This window comes from Vulpes vulpes, chromosome 8 (assembly GCF_048418805.1).
Source record: "Vulpes vulpes isolate BD-2025 chromosome 8, VulVul3, whole genome shotgun sequence".
Lineage (NCBI taxonomy): Eukaryota > Metazoa > Chordata > Mammalia > Carnivora > Canidae > Vulpes > Vulpes vulpes.
The window spans coordinates 41,422,204-41,437,490 of NC_132787.1; the positions used below are offsets into that span (position 1 = coordinate 41,422,204).

A 15,287-nucleotide genomic window follows, 5' to 3' on the forward strand; every position below is an offset into this window, starting at 1 on the left:
AATCTATTTTGTTAAAACACACAGAAAAGTGCATGGAACAAGTATGTAGACCTCAAGGATTTATCGTAAAGCAAATGTCTGTGTCTCCACCAGCCAGCTCTCCCTATTGTGATCCTTCCTATTCATTACTCCCTCCCAAGATAACCATTAATTAAAAATATTTTATTGTTGAATTATAGTTGAAATACAATGCTGTATTAGTTTCAAGTGCACAGCAGAATGATTTGACAATTCTATACATTGTACAATGTTCATTGTACAATGAGTATAGTTACTATCTGTCTCCCTACAGCATTATTGACTACATTTTTGACTATATTCCTTATGCTGCTGCCTTTCCATTTCTGTGACTTATTTATTTTATACCTATTTTATAACTATTTTTGTCTTTAGTTGTCTTATAGACTGTCCTATAATCTGGATTTGACTGATTGTGTCCTCATTTTAGATTTAAATTAAACTTAGTGAGCAAAAATACTAAGCATGGTGATATATATTTCCCATTGCACTGTCAGGAAGCACATGATATCAATCAGTTCTTTTACTGGTGATTTTAAGTTTGATCACTTGGTGAAGGTGTTATCCATCAGATCTCTCTTGGTAAAAATGCTTTTTTCCTATTGTAATTAATGCATAATATATATAGTGATGCTTTGAGGCCATGTTAATATCTTGTTCCATTGAACTTTCTTGTCTGTATCAATTATTTCATCTATAGTTGTAATTCTATCATTCCTTCTATATTTATTAGCTGGCATTTAAAAAAATGGAATCCCCCCTCCACCACTATAATTACCATGCATTTATTAGTTCCAATTTGGGCCCATGTGTTCCTTTCTTTTTCTTTATTCTTTCTTTTTTGCTTAATGGGTTTTTGAATCTATTATCATCATTCTTTTTGATGTTCAAACTGTTGCTCATTTGGCAACTCTTTAATCTGGATCTTCTGCATTTTTAATGTACACCCATTGGATTTTTGAGCACTTCCCTATTTCTGGCACAAAAAGATAGAGACCCATCTTGTACTTTTCTTACTCCCAATCAGTAATCAGCCTTTTCTCCAAGAAGGTTTCTTCCTTTTTTTTTTTTTTTTTAAGAGTGGGGTATAGAGATGCCTGAGTGACCCAGTCAGTTGAGCATCAGACTCTTGGTTTGGCTCAGGCCATGATCTCAGGGTCATGAAATTGAGCCCTGAGTCAGGCTTCCTGCCCTGCAGGGAGTCTGCCTCTCTCTCTTTCTCACCCCTGCCCTTCTCCTGCTCCCCCCCTTATGCTCGAGCTCTCTCTCTCTCTCTCAAATAAATAAAATCTTAAAAACAAAATGGGGTATTAATGGTATGTAGAAAGTAGGTCTGGGTAGCAGGTGTGCTCATTGCTATTGGGGTGTCATTGCTTCTGGGCCTCTTCAGTGGACAGAATACTTTAAATCATGAATTCTTACTTAATTTACTTAAAATTAATTAAAATTTGAGCATCATGGTCTCCCATTCCATATTTGCATCTACCTTCTTCCATGGTAACAATCCTGTTTCCTGAAAAATAGTATATTTACTGCAATATACACAATAGTTTCAGAACTACATCTCCAATGACACTACCAATAACAAACTTATTAAGTAAAGTTCAAGTTCTTTATAGGTTTTTTTTTTTTCCTTTAGGATATATCCCATTAAGGGCACACGCTTAGAATATTGTGTTTAAAACTTACTTGAAAAAAAAAATAAAATAAAAAAATAAAACTTACTTGAAAAACTTTTCTCCATAGCTACACAATCAGTTTCAAAGATTTATTTATTTATTTGAGTGAGAGAAAGACAGAATGAGTGGGGGGGGGGGGAGAAGGAGAGAGAATCTCCAGCAGACTCCACATTGAGCATGGAGTCCAACATGGGGCTCAATCTCACGACCCTGAGATCATGACCTGAGCCAAAACCAAGGTTCTGAAACTCAACTGACTGTGTCACACAGGTGCCCCCAATATTTTCCTATTTTTTAACATCCTAAGCATATTCATTTGATGATGAGGAGGAGGAAGAGGTTGGCAACAATGATTATCATTACTATTATTTTATTTACATCTTTGAGAGACTGTTTTACAAAATTAATCTCCTCTGAACTAATTTCCTGTTCCAATTGTTGATTTTGTTATGTTATCTTTCACAGCATTAGATTTCTACATGTCTTTGGGAATTTGGGTTCATTTTAAGTAACATCTCTCTATTTCTTTTCCTTCCCCTTTTTCTCCCCTTCTGTACAATACAGTTCCTTTCCCAGTTGCTTTTTTGGTTGTCTCATTTGCTACCTCCAACCCTGATCTAATGTCCAGTACCTGGTCTTAAAATGACAATAAAGAGCTCTTCTCCTATAGACATACGGGGATGCTGTGGATTCAGGTAGAGTGCCAACAGTTTCTAATTGAGAATAATAATCAGTATTTACTGAGTTATTACTATATGCCAGGCACTATTTTACATAAATTATTTCATATAATGTTCCAAACAACTTTATGAGTTAGATATTGCTACAACTACTACTGCTACTATCACTACCACAATGATGACCATTTTATAAATTAGTAAAGTAAGTAAAGCATGTTAAATAATATCTTTAGTAAAGACAAACCAGAACATTTAAATCAGTCAATCAAAGAATCATCCATCCTTGCTGGTAGTAGATAGACTGAACTTAGACTAAATCAGTTTTCTGTTTTGTTTTGTTTTGGTTTGGTTTGGTTTTCTATCTGACTGCTCTGAAAACTATTAACCAAGACTATGAGTATGTCATTAGAGTATAAGTTTGTAGTTTATAGTAATCAATTTTTCATAGTGTTATGGACAAGCACTCCCCTACACCAAATGTCTATCCAACTTTTACCCATAGAAAGCAGTTTATGATCTCAAGGGGAAAGATGTGATCCAAAGGACAGGCTGAAATCTTGAGAACTGATACCTAATAGCACATAGCTCATCTTTCTTGGCTCTCATGTAAATTTTTTTTTTTTAAAGATGTATTTATTTATTTTAGAGACACAGAGAGTGAGCAAGCAGGGAGAGGGTAGAGGGAGGGAGAGAATCTTGGCTGAGCATGGAACCTGACTTAGGGCTCAATTGCAGGATCCTGAGATTATGACCAAGCCACTTAGGTGTTCCTCTTATGTTAATTTTTAATATATTTATTTTACATATGAAGAAAAAGAGTCTCCAGGAGTTAAGTGAATTGCCTAAGAATATATCGCTAATGGCGGGGGGGGGGGGCAGACTCTGAGTCAGGAGTCAAACAATCCAAGTTTGACTTGTATCTTCTCATTCTTAATATTTTTTGAATGTTTTTGTCATACCATGATACCCACCTCTGATGAAATACCTATAGCAAGAGAGAAACAGCTCCCTCTCTTCACCCTCTTTATTTCTTACAGAGATATATATAGTTATGGTAGGTTCCTCAGATATCACTGACAGAGAATGGGATATCTCAGGAAAGAACATTGAGGACATCATGGAAGCACTCCAAGTTGCTGATCAGGTGAGGACATCTCAGACATTTTACTGGCTCCAGCCAGCATAGGACCATCTCCATCAAGGTAGCTGGTTGGGTATATACTCATTGTGCCAGGAAAGTGGGAAAAATTACCAGTCAGCTGAGCACTACTTGGTTCAATCCATTCATAGCTCCAGGTCTAATTCCTGTGTCCCTACTCTGATCCATATACCTTTTCCATCCCCTTAATCCCTGATCCAGCTTTAATTCTCTTCCTAGATTCACTCCTCCCTTCCTTTCTCTACCAGGGATCATTGCTCTCTTTATTATCTTTACCCTTCAACCTTTCTTTCTTCTTGAGTCTCCTCTCTCCTATAGTTGTCAACAGATAATGTCTTACAAACTCTCAAGTTGCTGAAAGTCAAAATCCTAAATAACAAGATGGCAACTTCACTATGCCAGAAAGTGACAGATACCATCGTTGACTACCTGAGAACAATGGTGAGGAGCATGTGCTTCTGGGCTGGGGGCTTTGGGGGAAAAAAAGCATCCCAGGTCTGAGCCTAGGAGTTCTTTCTGGTGGATGATGGCACTTGAAAACTAAGTGGTATCTGGGATATGAGTGTTTTGTTTCTAAACAGTTTGCTAGAGTCCATATCTAGCACTCTGAGGATATCTCAAGAATTGTGACCTAGACAGAATTAGAAGATACAGTGCTGAAGTAAAGTGGTGAGGTAGGAGATGTGAGATGGAAAGGGGGGAAGGATTTGGGTTATTGGGCTCAAAGTCTGACCTGGTTTTCAGAGTGTGTCCTAGGATACCTTAGGCAGTAACCTTTGTTATTGCAACTCTACTAATCATCTCACTCTATTTAGTCAACTATTTGAATCTACCTACCTGTGTGTTAGCCCATCTTTAGACTGAACATTCATGATTCCTACCTATCCATTTATCCACATACTTTATACTTACTTTCCTGACACTAGGTTAATCTGGTTTATTTTCTTGGTTAACTACCTACCTATGAGGTACCTTTTTTCTGGTGTACCTGCCTTCCTTGGCATGCCTGTCTTCTGATCAAAACTCCTGACCTGCCAAGGACTTCCAAAGTTGCTTCCATAATTTATCCATCCACATTCCTGATGATTCACTTGCTGCTGTAGAGGAATCTTGTGCTCTGAACTTCAATCCCCACTTCTACCCTAACACAGAGACTGCACATTTCTTGTCCACCCGTCCTTTGCACACTCTAGGAAGCTCCAGCCCTCCATCACTGGGAAGGTATATATTGGATAGGGTGGTAGGTGAGCTCTTGCTTTCCAAATGGAGAAGAATCACTTATTGACCAAAGCTGATTCTCAGAAGATATGGCACTCATCTTGGATTAGCTTTGGAACAGTTAGTCTTTCTCTTTCCAGAAGCCACAGGGAGAACTGGAGGAGTTATGTACTGGGATCCTAATGGCTCTGGGGTTCCAGTCTCCAGGAATAGTCATCTTCAAATTGTGGGACAGATGGCACAACAACCTGCCCCCAAATTGCCTCCTGATTGCAGTGGGGAGACTCATCTTCGTCCAGGGTATAGTATGAGTTAGTCTGAGAAGAGGCCAGGGGCAGTAGGGGGCGGGGCATTGTTTGTGCTCTAGATTAGCTTTATCCTCCTGATTTCTCTCATTGGACATTTCCACTTAGTTCAGTCATGGGTGTCTATGTGTAGGTGGGAGGGGGACAAACTAGGATCCTTGCTGAGCTGCTGGGAACTCAGGAGGGAGTTTTTGGAGACCAAGAATGGCATAGTAGGACATATTAGGGCATGAGCGACTGTGGAGCTGGAAAAGAAGACTCCAGGTGGAGATAGAAGGCAGAATAGAAAGCCCCATTCAACAGTGGTGGGGAGAGGCAAGGAGGAAGCTAAGAGTGTTTTACTTAAGGGAACCTGCAGTACTGAATTTGATTAGAGGCTTGGAAGGTAATAGAGTAGCAGGATGAGGCAGAGAATCACCATACAAACTCTGTCCTGGTGGCTACTGGTGGTGGTGGTGGCTCTCTTACCCATTCTGCTCCCCTCTCCCAGTCACAAAGTGTGAAAAAACAGTCAAGTCAGTGGGCTAGTGGCAGTGACCCACCTTTTCTTTATCATTTGGAACTGGGGCCGAAGAGAGCCAGAGGGGAGTAAGTTTGCCCTCTGGGAATTAGGTTCAAAATGACAAGGCTTGTGGTTTGGGCTGCACAGCAAGCTCAGAGGACACAACAAGAGAAGCTGGAAACATGTCTCCTGTTTGCATCTAATCAAGGCAAACAGTTTCACATCCACTTCAGACAGCATAGCTCTTTATTTCCTAAGGGTCCCTAGAAGAGAGTGTACCAATACCTTGCATGTGTATGCTCTACTAACATCTAGTATTGAGCTTAATCTTCCCAGCAGCCCTGTGCAGTAGTCACATCAGGAACTTTACTCCTGTTTAACAGGTTAAGAAGCTGAAACTCAGTTAAATTAAATAACTTGTTCCAGGTTGCCCAGACTCTGAAGGCAGAGTTAGGATCAGAAACCAGGCCTCCTGGACCCAATCTATAAAGTTTCCTGCACTAAGGCTAGGATGCTCCCCTCCCTGGCATACAGGTATCTTTCCTATGCTCTCCCTCTTAGGCGCAGCCCCCTATATTGGTATCACATGGGAATATATCCTACGCCTTCTGAGGGTGGCCCAAACGGAGGCTGACATGTTGGCAATATGTCATGGTAAGAGTCAGAAGGGTCTGGGGAAGAGTCCATTGGAATCAGGGAGGGAGGAAAGAAGAACAAAAATCCCTGAATAAGGATCCCAGAAAGCTAGGAAGGGACAGGAAAGGCTGAGAGCAGGCCAGGTGTTAGCAGCTGCTCTTCTCCATCTGACTTCTTAGCGTGGTGTGGAGCAAAGACCAGGCTTGATAGTGATGCTGTGGGTGTTGATATCCTCAACCACTTTCCCTTCCCTTCTGGGTGGACTATGTGTGGTCAGATAGGAAAGATAGTTGGGGAGGTGGTGAATGGGTTGGCATTTCCCGCCATAGGACACCACAAACCCTTTCAGGGTGGGGATGAGAGGACTATGCCCATATGTGTGTATGTTGCCATTTGTGGGGAGGAAAATGGGGAGGGGCAGCTCAAACTCCCTGCACCCCTCACAGTGCTCAAAGCATTGGTTATCAGTGTCCGGAAACATCTGGATCTGGGTACTAAAGAAGATGAAATAATGGACATCACACAAGAGGCAGCATCCCTCAAGGCTTACCTCACCCTCCGGCTTCTCTTCAATCGTTGGTCCCTGAAGAGCAACAACAAGGTGGGAGTTGGAGATAGTGGGGTTGGATGGATCACTGAAGGAGTAAGTCTTGAGCAAAAGATGGGGCAGGGCCATGTCTGTGTACTTACTGGTGGAAGGATAACTTAAATGGCTCTTCCAAAAGAGAAGAGTGATTTTCCTCAGGCTCCTCTTCCCATTCTCCAGAAAAGGATACTGTCAGAAAATGCTACTGTCCAGTCACATGTTTGTTAAGTATGCAATTAAGCAATTTACATTTACTGATTATTACTCTTAGGCAGGCATTATGCTAGGCCCTGGGAATACAAAGATGAATAAGGAAAAGCCCCCAAGGAACTGTCTTGCCTTCATCCCTGAGCTGAGGCAAGTTTGTTATGTGTCTTTGGGCACAGGTGACAGAGCAAGCTCTGGTGATAACTGGCCACCTCTTCTTCCTCATGCCACCATCCAAACTCAAGAACCAAGTAAACCGGTTAACACGATGGTTAATGACCTTGATATCTGCAAAAGTGGCACCTTTCTACATTTCTCAGGTGATTGGAATGGGGTGAGAAGATAATTTACTAATTTATGTTTTCCACATTTATTGAGTAGTTAATGCTGGGGTTGCAAAAGCATGGCCCACAGGCCAAATCTAGCCTGAAGCTTGTTTTTGTAAAATAAGGTTTTATTGGAATTTCACTATGCATATTCATTGAATTTGTCTAGCCTTTTGAATAATCTCTCTTTCTTGTCTCTGACCTCTAGATTCAGATTTAAATGGCTCATAAGAGTAGATCAAGCCCACCTGGAAAATCTGTTTTAAGGTCAGCTAGTGTGGGACCTTAATTACATTTGCAAAGTCCCTTCATATCAACACCTTAATTGAATAACTTGGGAGAAGGGGCCTGGAATTTGGGTGGCCATCACAGAATTCTGCCTACCTTAGAATTATTATACTAATATTACGTATTTTTAGGAGCAGAACTAGAACCCAAAATTTCTGATCGTTATTTCAGTCCTTCCATTTGAGCGGCATTCCTTAAACCAAATTCCCTCCAACTTTTAATGGGTATTCCACAAAAACAAGCTGTGTTATTTAGTAAAACGGGTGGGAAATACTGCATTAGAATTAAATGTCTTAAATGTAGGATTTCTTAGAGCCTTCAATATGTAGGCTAGTCTTGTCCTCCAAGAAGCAAATACCAACACGGGATTAGGTGCAGGAGATTTATTGAAGGAACATTGAAAATAGGGAAAACAGCAAGGGAACCAGGGGAAGTTGGGAGCCATCAGATTGTGATGTATGTCTGACATTTGATAAGGAGAAAGGGAAAGAGGAAAGGAAGGGGAGGGGAAAAGTGAGGCAGGTCTTAGATTACAGAGTAGTTTTTTTTTTTTTAAGACTTTATTTATTTATTCATTAAAGACACACAGAGAGAGGCAGAGACACAGGCAGAGGGAGAAGCTGAATCTTTCCAGGGATTCCCATGCAGGACTTCATCCCAGGACCCCAGAATCATGACCTGAATCAAAGGCAGACTTTCAACCACTGAGCTACCCAGGCACCCCTACAGTGTAATTCTAAGAAAGTTTCAGTAAGGCCAACAGGGAGTCACTAAACTAAAGTCACTCATCAGAAAAGTCCCATGTCTTGAAGGAGTAGGCCTGCCTTAATGGGCTGCCATACTCCGTCACTGGCTGGGAGAAACCTGTGGGAAGCTGGCTTCAGTCTTAACACAGTAATGGATTTTAGAGCATGACAGCTGGAGATAATGGTCAAGTATGCACCTCAGAATAGGCATCTGAGAGGCTTATTTTTCAGGGTTGCTAAATATGCTAATGTGCATTTGTGAATTTCCAAGATGAGGAATTTTTTTTTTTAGTAGTGCAACACTCCTTAGCATCGAGTTTCCAGGGACTACAGTTTGCAGTCTACCATTACACCACTACCTCAAATGCACTTTCCTCGTTATGTAAAGAGATGACCTTTCTCACATAGGTTCTCTAAGTTTTGCGTATTAGTGGACCAACCACACAATCTCTTGTTTACTCTCCCTCCTGGCACATGTCTGTGTGTTGCCTAGAGTAAGGTCTATGAATTCATAACAAAGGTTTGTTCTGTGTAGCCAATTAGCCAGTTAGAGGATGAAATTTGTATCCCAACTATCAGTCTGCAGATTGTGTAGGTGGATAGTCTACCCTCCATCTTGGCTGACGGTGGAAATGTTTTTGACAACCCCCTTTCCCCTTCTCCCTCCTCCTCCTCTCTCACTCCAGGGGATGGTGATTAAGAATCAAGATAGTTGTCAGTCCATAGCATAATTTTGTTTGGACATCAACCAGCACTAACCAACTCTATTTTAACGAGCTGGCCGTGATGGGAATCCATCAGGTAAACGAAAGGAAAGGAAATGTTGAATATCCAAAACCCAGTGGAGGAATTTCTGCTTCTGGTAAAGATGGAGTAACTGGGGTCAAATTTACCCTCTTGCTTGAAACAACTAAAAAGTTGGATAAAATATATGAAATGATGGTTTTTAAAACATTGGGCATCAGGTAACAAAGAACAGTGATTCCTGAGGATCAGGAAAGAAATGAAGTGAGCCCTATTGCCCCACCTAATTTTCTTAAGAGAATTTCCAGGTGGTGGCATGGGGAGAAAAACCCCAGAAAGAGTCTGGTGGACTTCCTGAGTTGACAAGATGGCAATGAAAATCCAGGAGGCCAAGGCAGCTAGAGTTTACAGGGCAGAATATTAAACAGTACATGCATGTGAGGAAACTGTCTCAGATGAGGAAAAGAACGAAGAATTGAGAGAACAGTAGCCAGCACTTACACAGGACCAGGAATAGTGCCTGTTCCCACCAATCAGCCTGAAGCTTTCATAATTCACAGGCATTGGGTCAAATACTGAGAAGGTAGGGCAAAATTAAGAACAGGCTGACTACTGTTATGGTCTAACTAATCTTAAAAGCAAGACCCCCACCCCAAATCAAGTTATTTCCAAGTAACTGCATCCTGGAAGAAATTCAAAGTATAGGAATACAAAATATCCAGCACTCAATATGGTAAATTCACTATGAATGGCTTTAAGTAAAAAATCACCAGGCATGCAAAGGTGCGGGAAACTGATTTATAATAGGGAGAAAAATCAAGCCAAATTGACCCAGAACTCACACAGATGTTAGAAATAGCAGACAAGAACGTTAAAAAAGGTATTATAACTGTAACTCTGTAGGTTTGAAAGCGAGATTGGAAAAGAAAAGATTGATTAACTTGAAGACATAGCAATAAAAATTATACAAAATGAAACAGTGATAAAAAGAAGGAGGAGAAGGAAGAAGCTTCAGTGAGATATGGACAACTTCAAGCAGCCTAATTTATGTTTAGTAGAAGTCCCACCAAAAAGGGGAAAGACAGAAAAAAATATTTGAAGAAATAGTGGTTGAAAATTTCCAAATCTGAATAAAATGATAAATTCACATTTCCAAGGCACTAAGTGGACTCCAAACACAAGAAATATAAAAATAACCACACCAAGCCATACCATAATCAAATTTCTCAAGACCAGTGAAAAAGAGAAAATCTGAAATGCAGAAAGTAAAAACAAAAACAAAAACAAACAATAATAACATGTTTCATGCAAAGGAGTAAAGATAATAGCCTATTTCTCATTGGAAACAATGGAAGTGAGAACATAGTAGAATTCAAGGTACTGAAAGTAAAACACTATATCCTAGAATTCTGTGCTTAGTGGTAATATATTTCAGAATGAATGAAAAGTTTTTTTTCACATATAAAGAAACTGAAAGAATTCATCACCAGTAGACTCAGTAGAAATGTTAAAAGAAATCCTTCAGGCACAAGGAAAATGATACCAGATGGAATTATGAATTTATACAAAAGAATGAAGAGAACCAGAAATGGTAACTGTGTGAGTGAATACATATTTTTCCTTATTTAAAAAAATCTCTTTAAAAGGTAACTATTTAAGCAAAAGTTATAACAATGTAGTGTGGAGTTTATTTCAGATAGAAGTAAAATATATGACAACAGGAATGCATGGGTGGCTCAGTGGTTGAGCATCTGCCTTTGGCTCAGGGCATGATCCTGGGGTCCAGGGATCGAGTCCCACATCTGGCTCCCTGCAGGGAGCCTGCTTCTCCCTCTGTCGTGTCTCTGCCTCTCTCTCTGTGTCTCTCATGAGTAAATAAATAAAATCTTAAAAAATATATATATATATATATGACAACAATAGCACAAAGTGTAGTGTAAGTGTACCTATACTTAGTGTACATAAAATCATGTAATATCACTTGAAAATTGACTGGGATAAGTTAAAAATGTATGCTATAAACCCTGTAGCAACCACTAAAATAACAAAGAGTTATAGCTAATGAGATTTAAATATCCCTCTTCAACAATTGATAGAATGAGAGATGATCAGAAAGTGTATGTAAGATCTGAGCACTCTCAAATAAGTTGACCCAATTGGCACACAGATTGGAAAGGAAGTATAGTTGTCTTTATTTACAGGTAACATGATAATCTGTATAAAAATATGAAATACTTAGGAATAAATCTGAAAAAAGATAGGTAATACGTGTACATTGGAAACTGCTAATCATTGCTGAAGAAAATTAAAGAAGACTAAAATAAATAGAAACATATGCAGTATTCATGTACCAAGATCCAATATTGATTAGGTATCAATTCTTCCCAAGTTGATTTGCAGATTTATTGCAATACTTTTTTTAAATCTCACTTTTATGTAAACTCTATATTAAACATGAGGCTTATACCCTTAACCTTAAGATCAAGAGTCTCATGCGTTCCACTGATGGAACTAATCCAGCCAGGTGCCCCAGATTCATTGCAATCCCAATCAAAATCCTAGCAAGCTGATTATAAAATTCATATGGAAATTCAAAAGACCCAATATAGCCAAAAAAGTTTACAGAAAGAAGAATGACTTATAAAACTACAACAATGGAGGCTATAGTACTGGCATTAAGACAGATGAATGGATAAGTGGAACTGAGTGGAGATTCCAGAAATAGAGCTACACATTTACTGTCAATTGATTTTCTTGGCAAAGGTGAAAAGGCAATTCTTTGGAAAAAGGATAGTCTCTTCAACAAATGGTGCTGGAACATTTGGTTATGCATACACAAAAGGATAAACTTCATTCCACATCTCATACCATGTACAAAAATTAACTCAAAATGGCTCATATTTAAATGTAAACCCTAAAACTAGCAAAGTTCTAGATGGAAACAGGAGAAATTTGTGTGAACTGGGGGTAAGCAAAGATATCTTAGCCACAACATGATCCATAAAAGAACAAATGAGTAAAGTGGACTTCATTAAAGTGAGTAACTTCTGTTCTCATAAAGGTACTATTAGAACGAAAAAACAGGCCTCAGACTGGGAGAAAATATTTGCAAATCACGTAGACATCCAGAATATATAAAGAACCCTCAAAACCCAATACAAATAATTTTAAAAGTGGGCAAAAAAACCTTGAATATATACTTCACCAAAGAAGATATGAGGATGTCAAGTCAGCACAGGAAATGTTGTTCAACATTGTATAGACGTTAGGGAATTCAAAATCACCATGAGATGCTATTACACATCTGTTAGGATTAAATTGGCAAACTACTTTGGAAAACAGTTTTGCAGTTTCTTATAAAGGAAATGATAGGTCAGTAATGGCAGAAAGCAAGTCAGTGTTCACCCGGGGAAAGGAAAGGTCCTGGGAGGGGAGGGAAGGAAGAATTACAAAGATATAAGAGGAAACTTTAGGTGTGGTGGATATGTTCATTATGTTAATTGTAGTGATGGTTTCATAAGTTTATACATTTATCAAAGCTTATTAAATTGTACACTATAAATATGTACAATTTTTTGTGTGTCAATTGTCAATAAACCTGTTTTAAGAAAATCAAATGGAGTGTTTACACATGTGAAAACTAAGGTTATTTGTAGAACTCTCATACCAGCAATAAAAAGAACCCACAAAATAATAGAATCCATTAGGTAGAAAGTAGAAACAGACTTTTAGACTTGGTTTTCAGAATTTTGAAAGTCACAGAACCATAAAACCAGTTTTTGCTTTGGCGATGATTAATTTATCCTGCTCCTTTGAAGTCAGCCAATACTTGAAATGAAGTGCCCTAAAGGTTTCTGTGGAATAATGAGATTATTTGGAAATAAGTGTAGCTTACTGGGCAAAGTGGAAGGGCAGGTTGATGGCTATATTTGGCTATGAAAGAACTAGACCCTGAGCTTTCTTGGGGAAGGTCCAAGAGCACAGTGTAAAACTATGATGACTTGGGGCCATCCTTGAAGAGAAGCTGTGAGGACAGAGGATTTCTTTTGAGGCTGTGGAAAGTCTGGGCTAACTTATGCTTACTCTGTCCTTATGCACACAGTGTATCTGCCAACTTACGGAGGCTCTGGCTCTTAGTGGCTATGGAGGTATAAACTTGGAATCCCAACTGGAAAATATTATAGGCATGCTGTTAGAACAGGTGAGTGCTGTGGGGCTAGAAGAATCCTGGGCTTGCTCTTTCTCTCTTCTTTGGAGGTGATGGCTACCCTAGCCCAGGTCACAACCTCCACAAATGCAGGTATCTTTCACATGGTGACCTTAACCATACACATCTCAGGTTTCTCTGGAACAAGTAAATACCCAGATTCTGGGCACAGACTGGGATATTCTCCATGAGGTAAATTGGGTACATTCTGTGTATTTCTTGAAGGTCACAGAGTTTTGTTGCTCCCCCTAATCTCTGGTTAAAGGGCAGAACGTTCAAACTACTCTATCATGCCTGTGGGAAATGTCAGGCCCTCTGTATTGCAGCCTAGAGTAGGAAGAGGACAATTGAACATTTTGTAAAAAAGTGTTACCTTCTGTATGTTTAATTTGTTTGCCACTGTCTTCTTCCCTTTGGGGCTGGGAATGTGGATTCCTGGTTCTGTTTTCCTGTTCTCCCTTATGGCTAAGCACCATCTCTTCCACGGATGCATGCCTTTGTTTCCTGATCCACACTCATGGCCCCTAGTTTCAGTCCTCCCAGATCTAATGGCCTTGGTCTCCCCACAGCTGAGTGAAACAGTCAAGGACTCAGATTCTCTCTCTGTACAGAACCACAGCCTTGCCCTGAGGTCTTTCTACAACCTGAGTAAGTTAACAGTTCTCTAAACCCAGGTATTTGTGTGGGTGGGCACTCAGGATCACAGTCCCTGGACTGGAGCAGGGACCTAGGTTCCCATAAGGGGCTTCCATCTTTCTAGACAAGATGCAAAGTAATGTGTGTGAGCTTTGCTTGAAACACAGTGAATCTCCAGGGGTATAGACATAGCTCCAGTCCCTTCACCTAAATTGGCTTCCCTTTCTCCTTCACTGATCCCCAGCTTAGAAAGGTGATCTTGTAATTTTTCAACACTCATAATCAGGAGAGGTGTGCTGACCTATGGGAGGGCCCAGGGTGGAGCAGGCGAGGAGAGATAGGGCCCAGCTCAGGGAAAGTATCTGGCCCCATGCTTGGCACATGGTAAATGCTAGACAAATGCTGACTCTCTTTTTTCTTCCTTCTTTTCTCCAACCTAAAGGACCCTAATCTATCTAGTTCATGGCATCATGATTTGATATAAGCATGATTTACTTCTACTTACCACTTGCTACTTAAACATACCCTTGATTCCCTTGTATTTGCACCCTTCTGATAGTCCAGTTATACAACGATCAGGTGATATCCTTAATACGAAAGAACATGCAAACCAGTGATCCAGCCAAGATAGTATCAGCCCTTCAAGTTTTCATGCATGTGTTCCAGGAAGGTGAGTGGCAATTGGCCTGGTCCTTGGAATCTTATGAGAGCTCTTTTTGCTAGGAGACAGTCCCATGTGGAAGTTAAAGGCACAGTTTTAAAGTTAATGCAAACTCATAGTAAACTCAATAGGTATAAATCTTGGCTTCACTTCTTATTAGCTGTGCAAACTGCGGAAGATTGCTTTTAGCCCGTGCCTCTATTTTCTCACCTGAAAATAGCTCTGAAAATGGAGGTAATATTAATACCTACCTTTAGGGTTTTTAGTGAAGATTAAATGAGAAGATATACGTGAAGTGCTTAGACCAGCTCCCACTATGCAGTCAGTTTTATAATGGATTAGCCTATGATTATTATCTTGGGGAATAAGCTTCGACTCCAATCAAGTGTTTGCCAAACCTTCACTGTGTGCTTAGCACAATGCAAGGCACTACGCATTAACACTTAAATGACATGTAGTCCCTGCTCTCAAGCAGTTTGCTATTGAGTAGGGAATATAAGGGTGTTCAGACAGTGAAACAATGCAAGAAAACATGTGAAAAGTTGTTTAAATGTGACCATAGTTATGTGTAATTGGAATATAGAGGGGGTCAATCAGGAAATGGGATGGGTTCTGTGTAGGACATGTACTCAGAGCAGGGAAAGAGATTATAATGGTGAGTTGGGAGAGGGAATTCACAAAAAGAAGAG

General features: G+C 39.8%; 1 protein-coding gene across 1 annotated transcript in view; it reads left to right on the forward strand.

Annotated features, from left to right (window-relative positions):
- The first annotated feature begins 2,261 nt into the window (after positions 1-2,261).
- Positions 2,262-15,287, forward strand: part of LOC112917399 (maestro heat-like repeat-containing protein family member 1) — a 67,193-nt gene continuing 54,167 nt past the window's right edge. The window contains exons 1-10 of the mRNA XM_072766247.1: positions 2,262-2,392; positions 3,415-3,521; positions 3,855-3,977; positions 4,895-5,054; positions 6,123-6,215; positions 6,644-6,798; positions 7,170-7,310; positions 13,197-13,295; positions 13,871-13,949; positions 14,497-14,607. Of these exons, the coding sequence (XP_072622348.1) occupies positions 3,429-3,521; positions 3,855-3,977; positions 4,895-5,054; positions 6,123-6,215; positions 6,644-6,798; positions 7,170-7,310; positions 13,197-13,295; positions 13,871-13,949; positions 14,497-14,607 (1,054 nt within the window). The 5' untranslated portion in view covers positions 2,262-2,392; positions 3,415-3,428. The remainder of the gene's footprint in view (positions 2,393-3,414; positions 3,522-3,854; positions 3,978-4,894; positions 5,055-6,122; positions 6,216-6,643; positions 6,799-7,169; positions 7,311-13,196; positions 13,296-13,870; positions 13,950-14,496; positions 14,608-15,287) is intronic.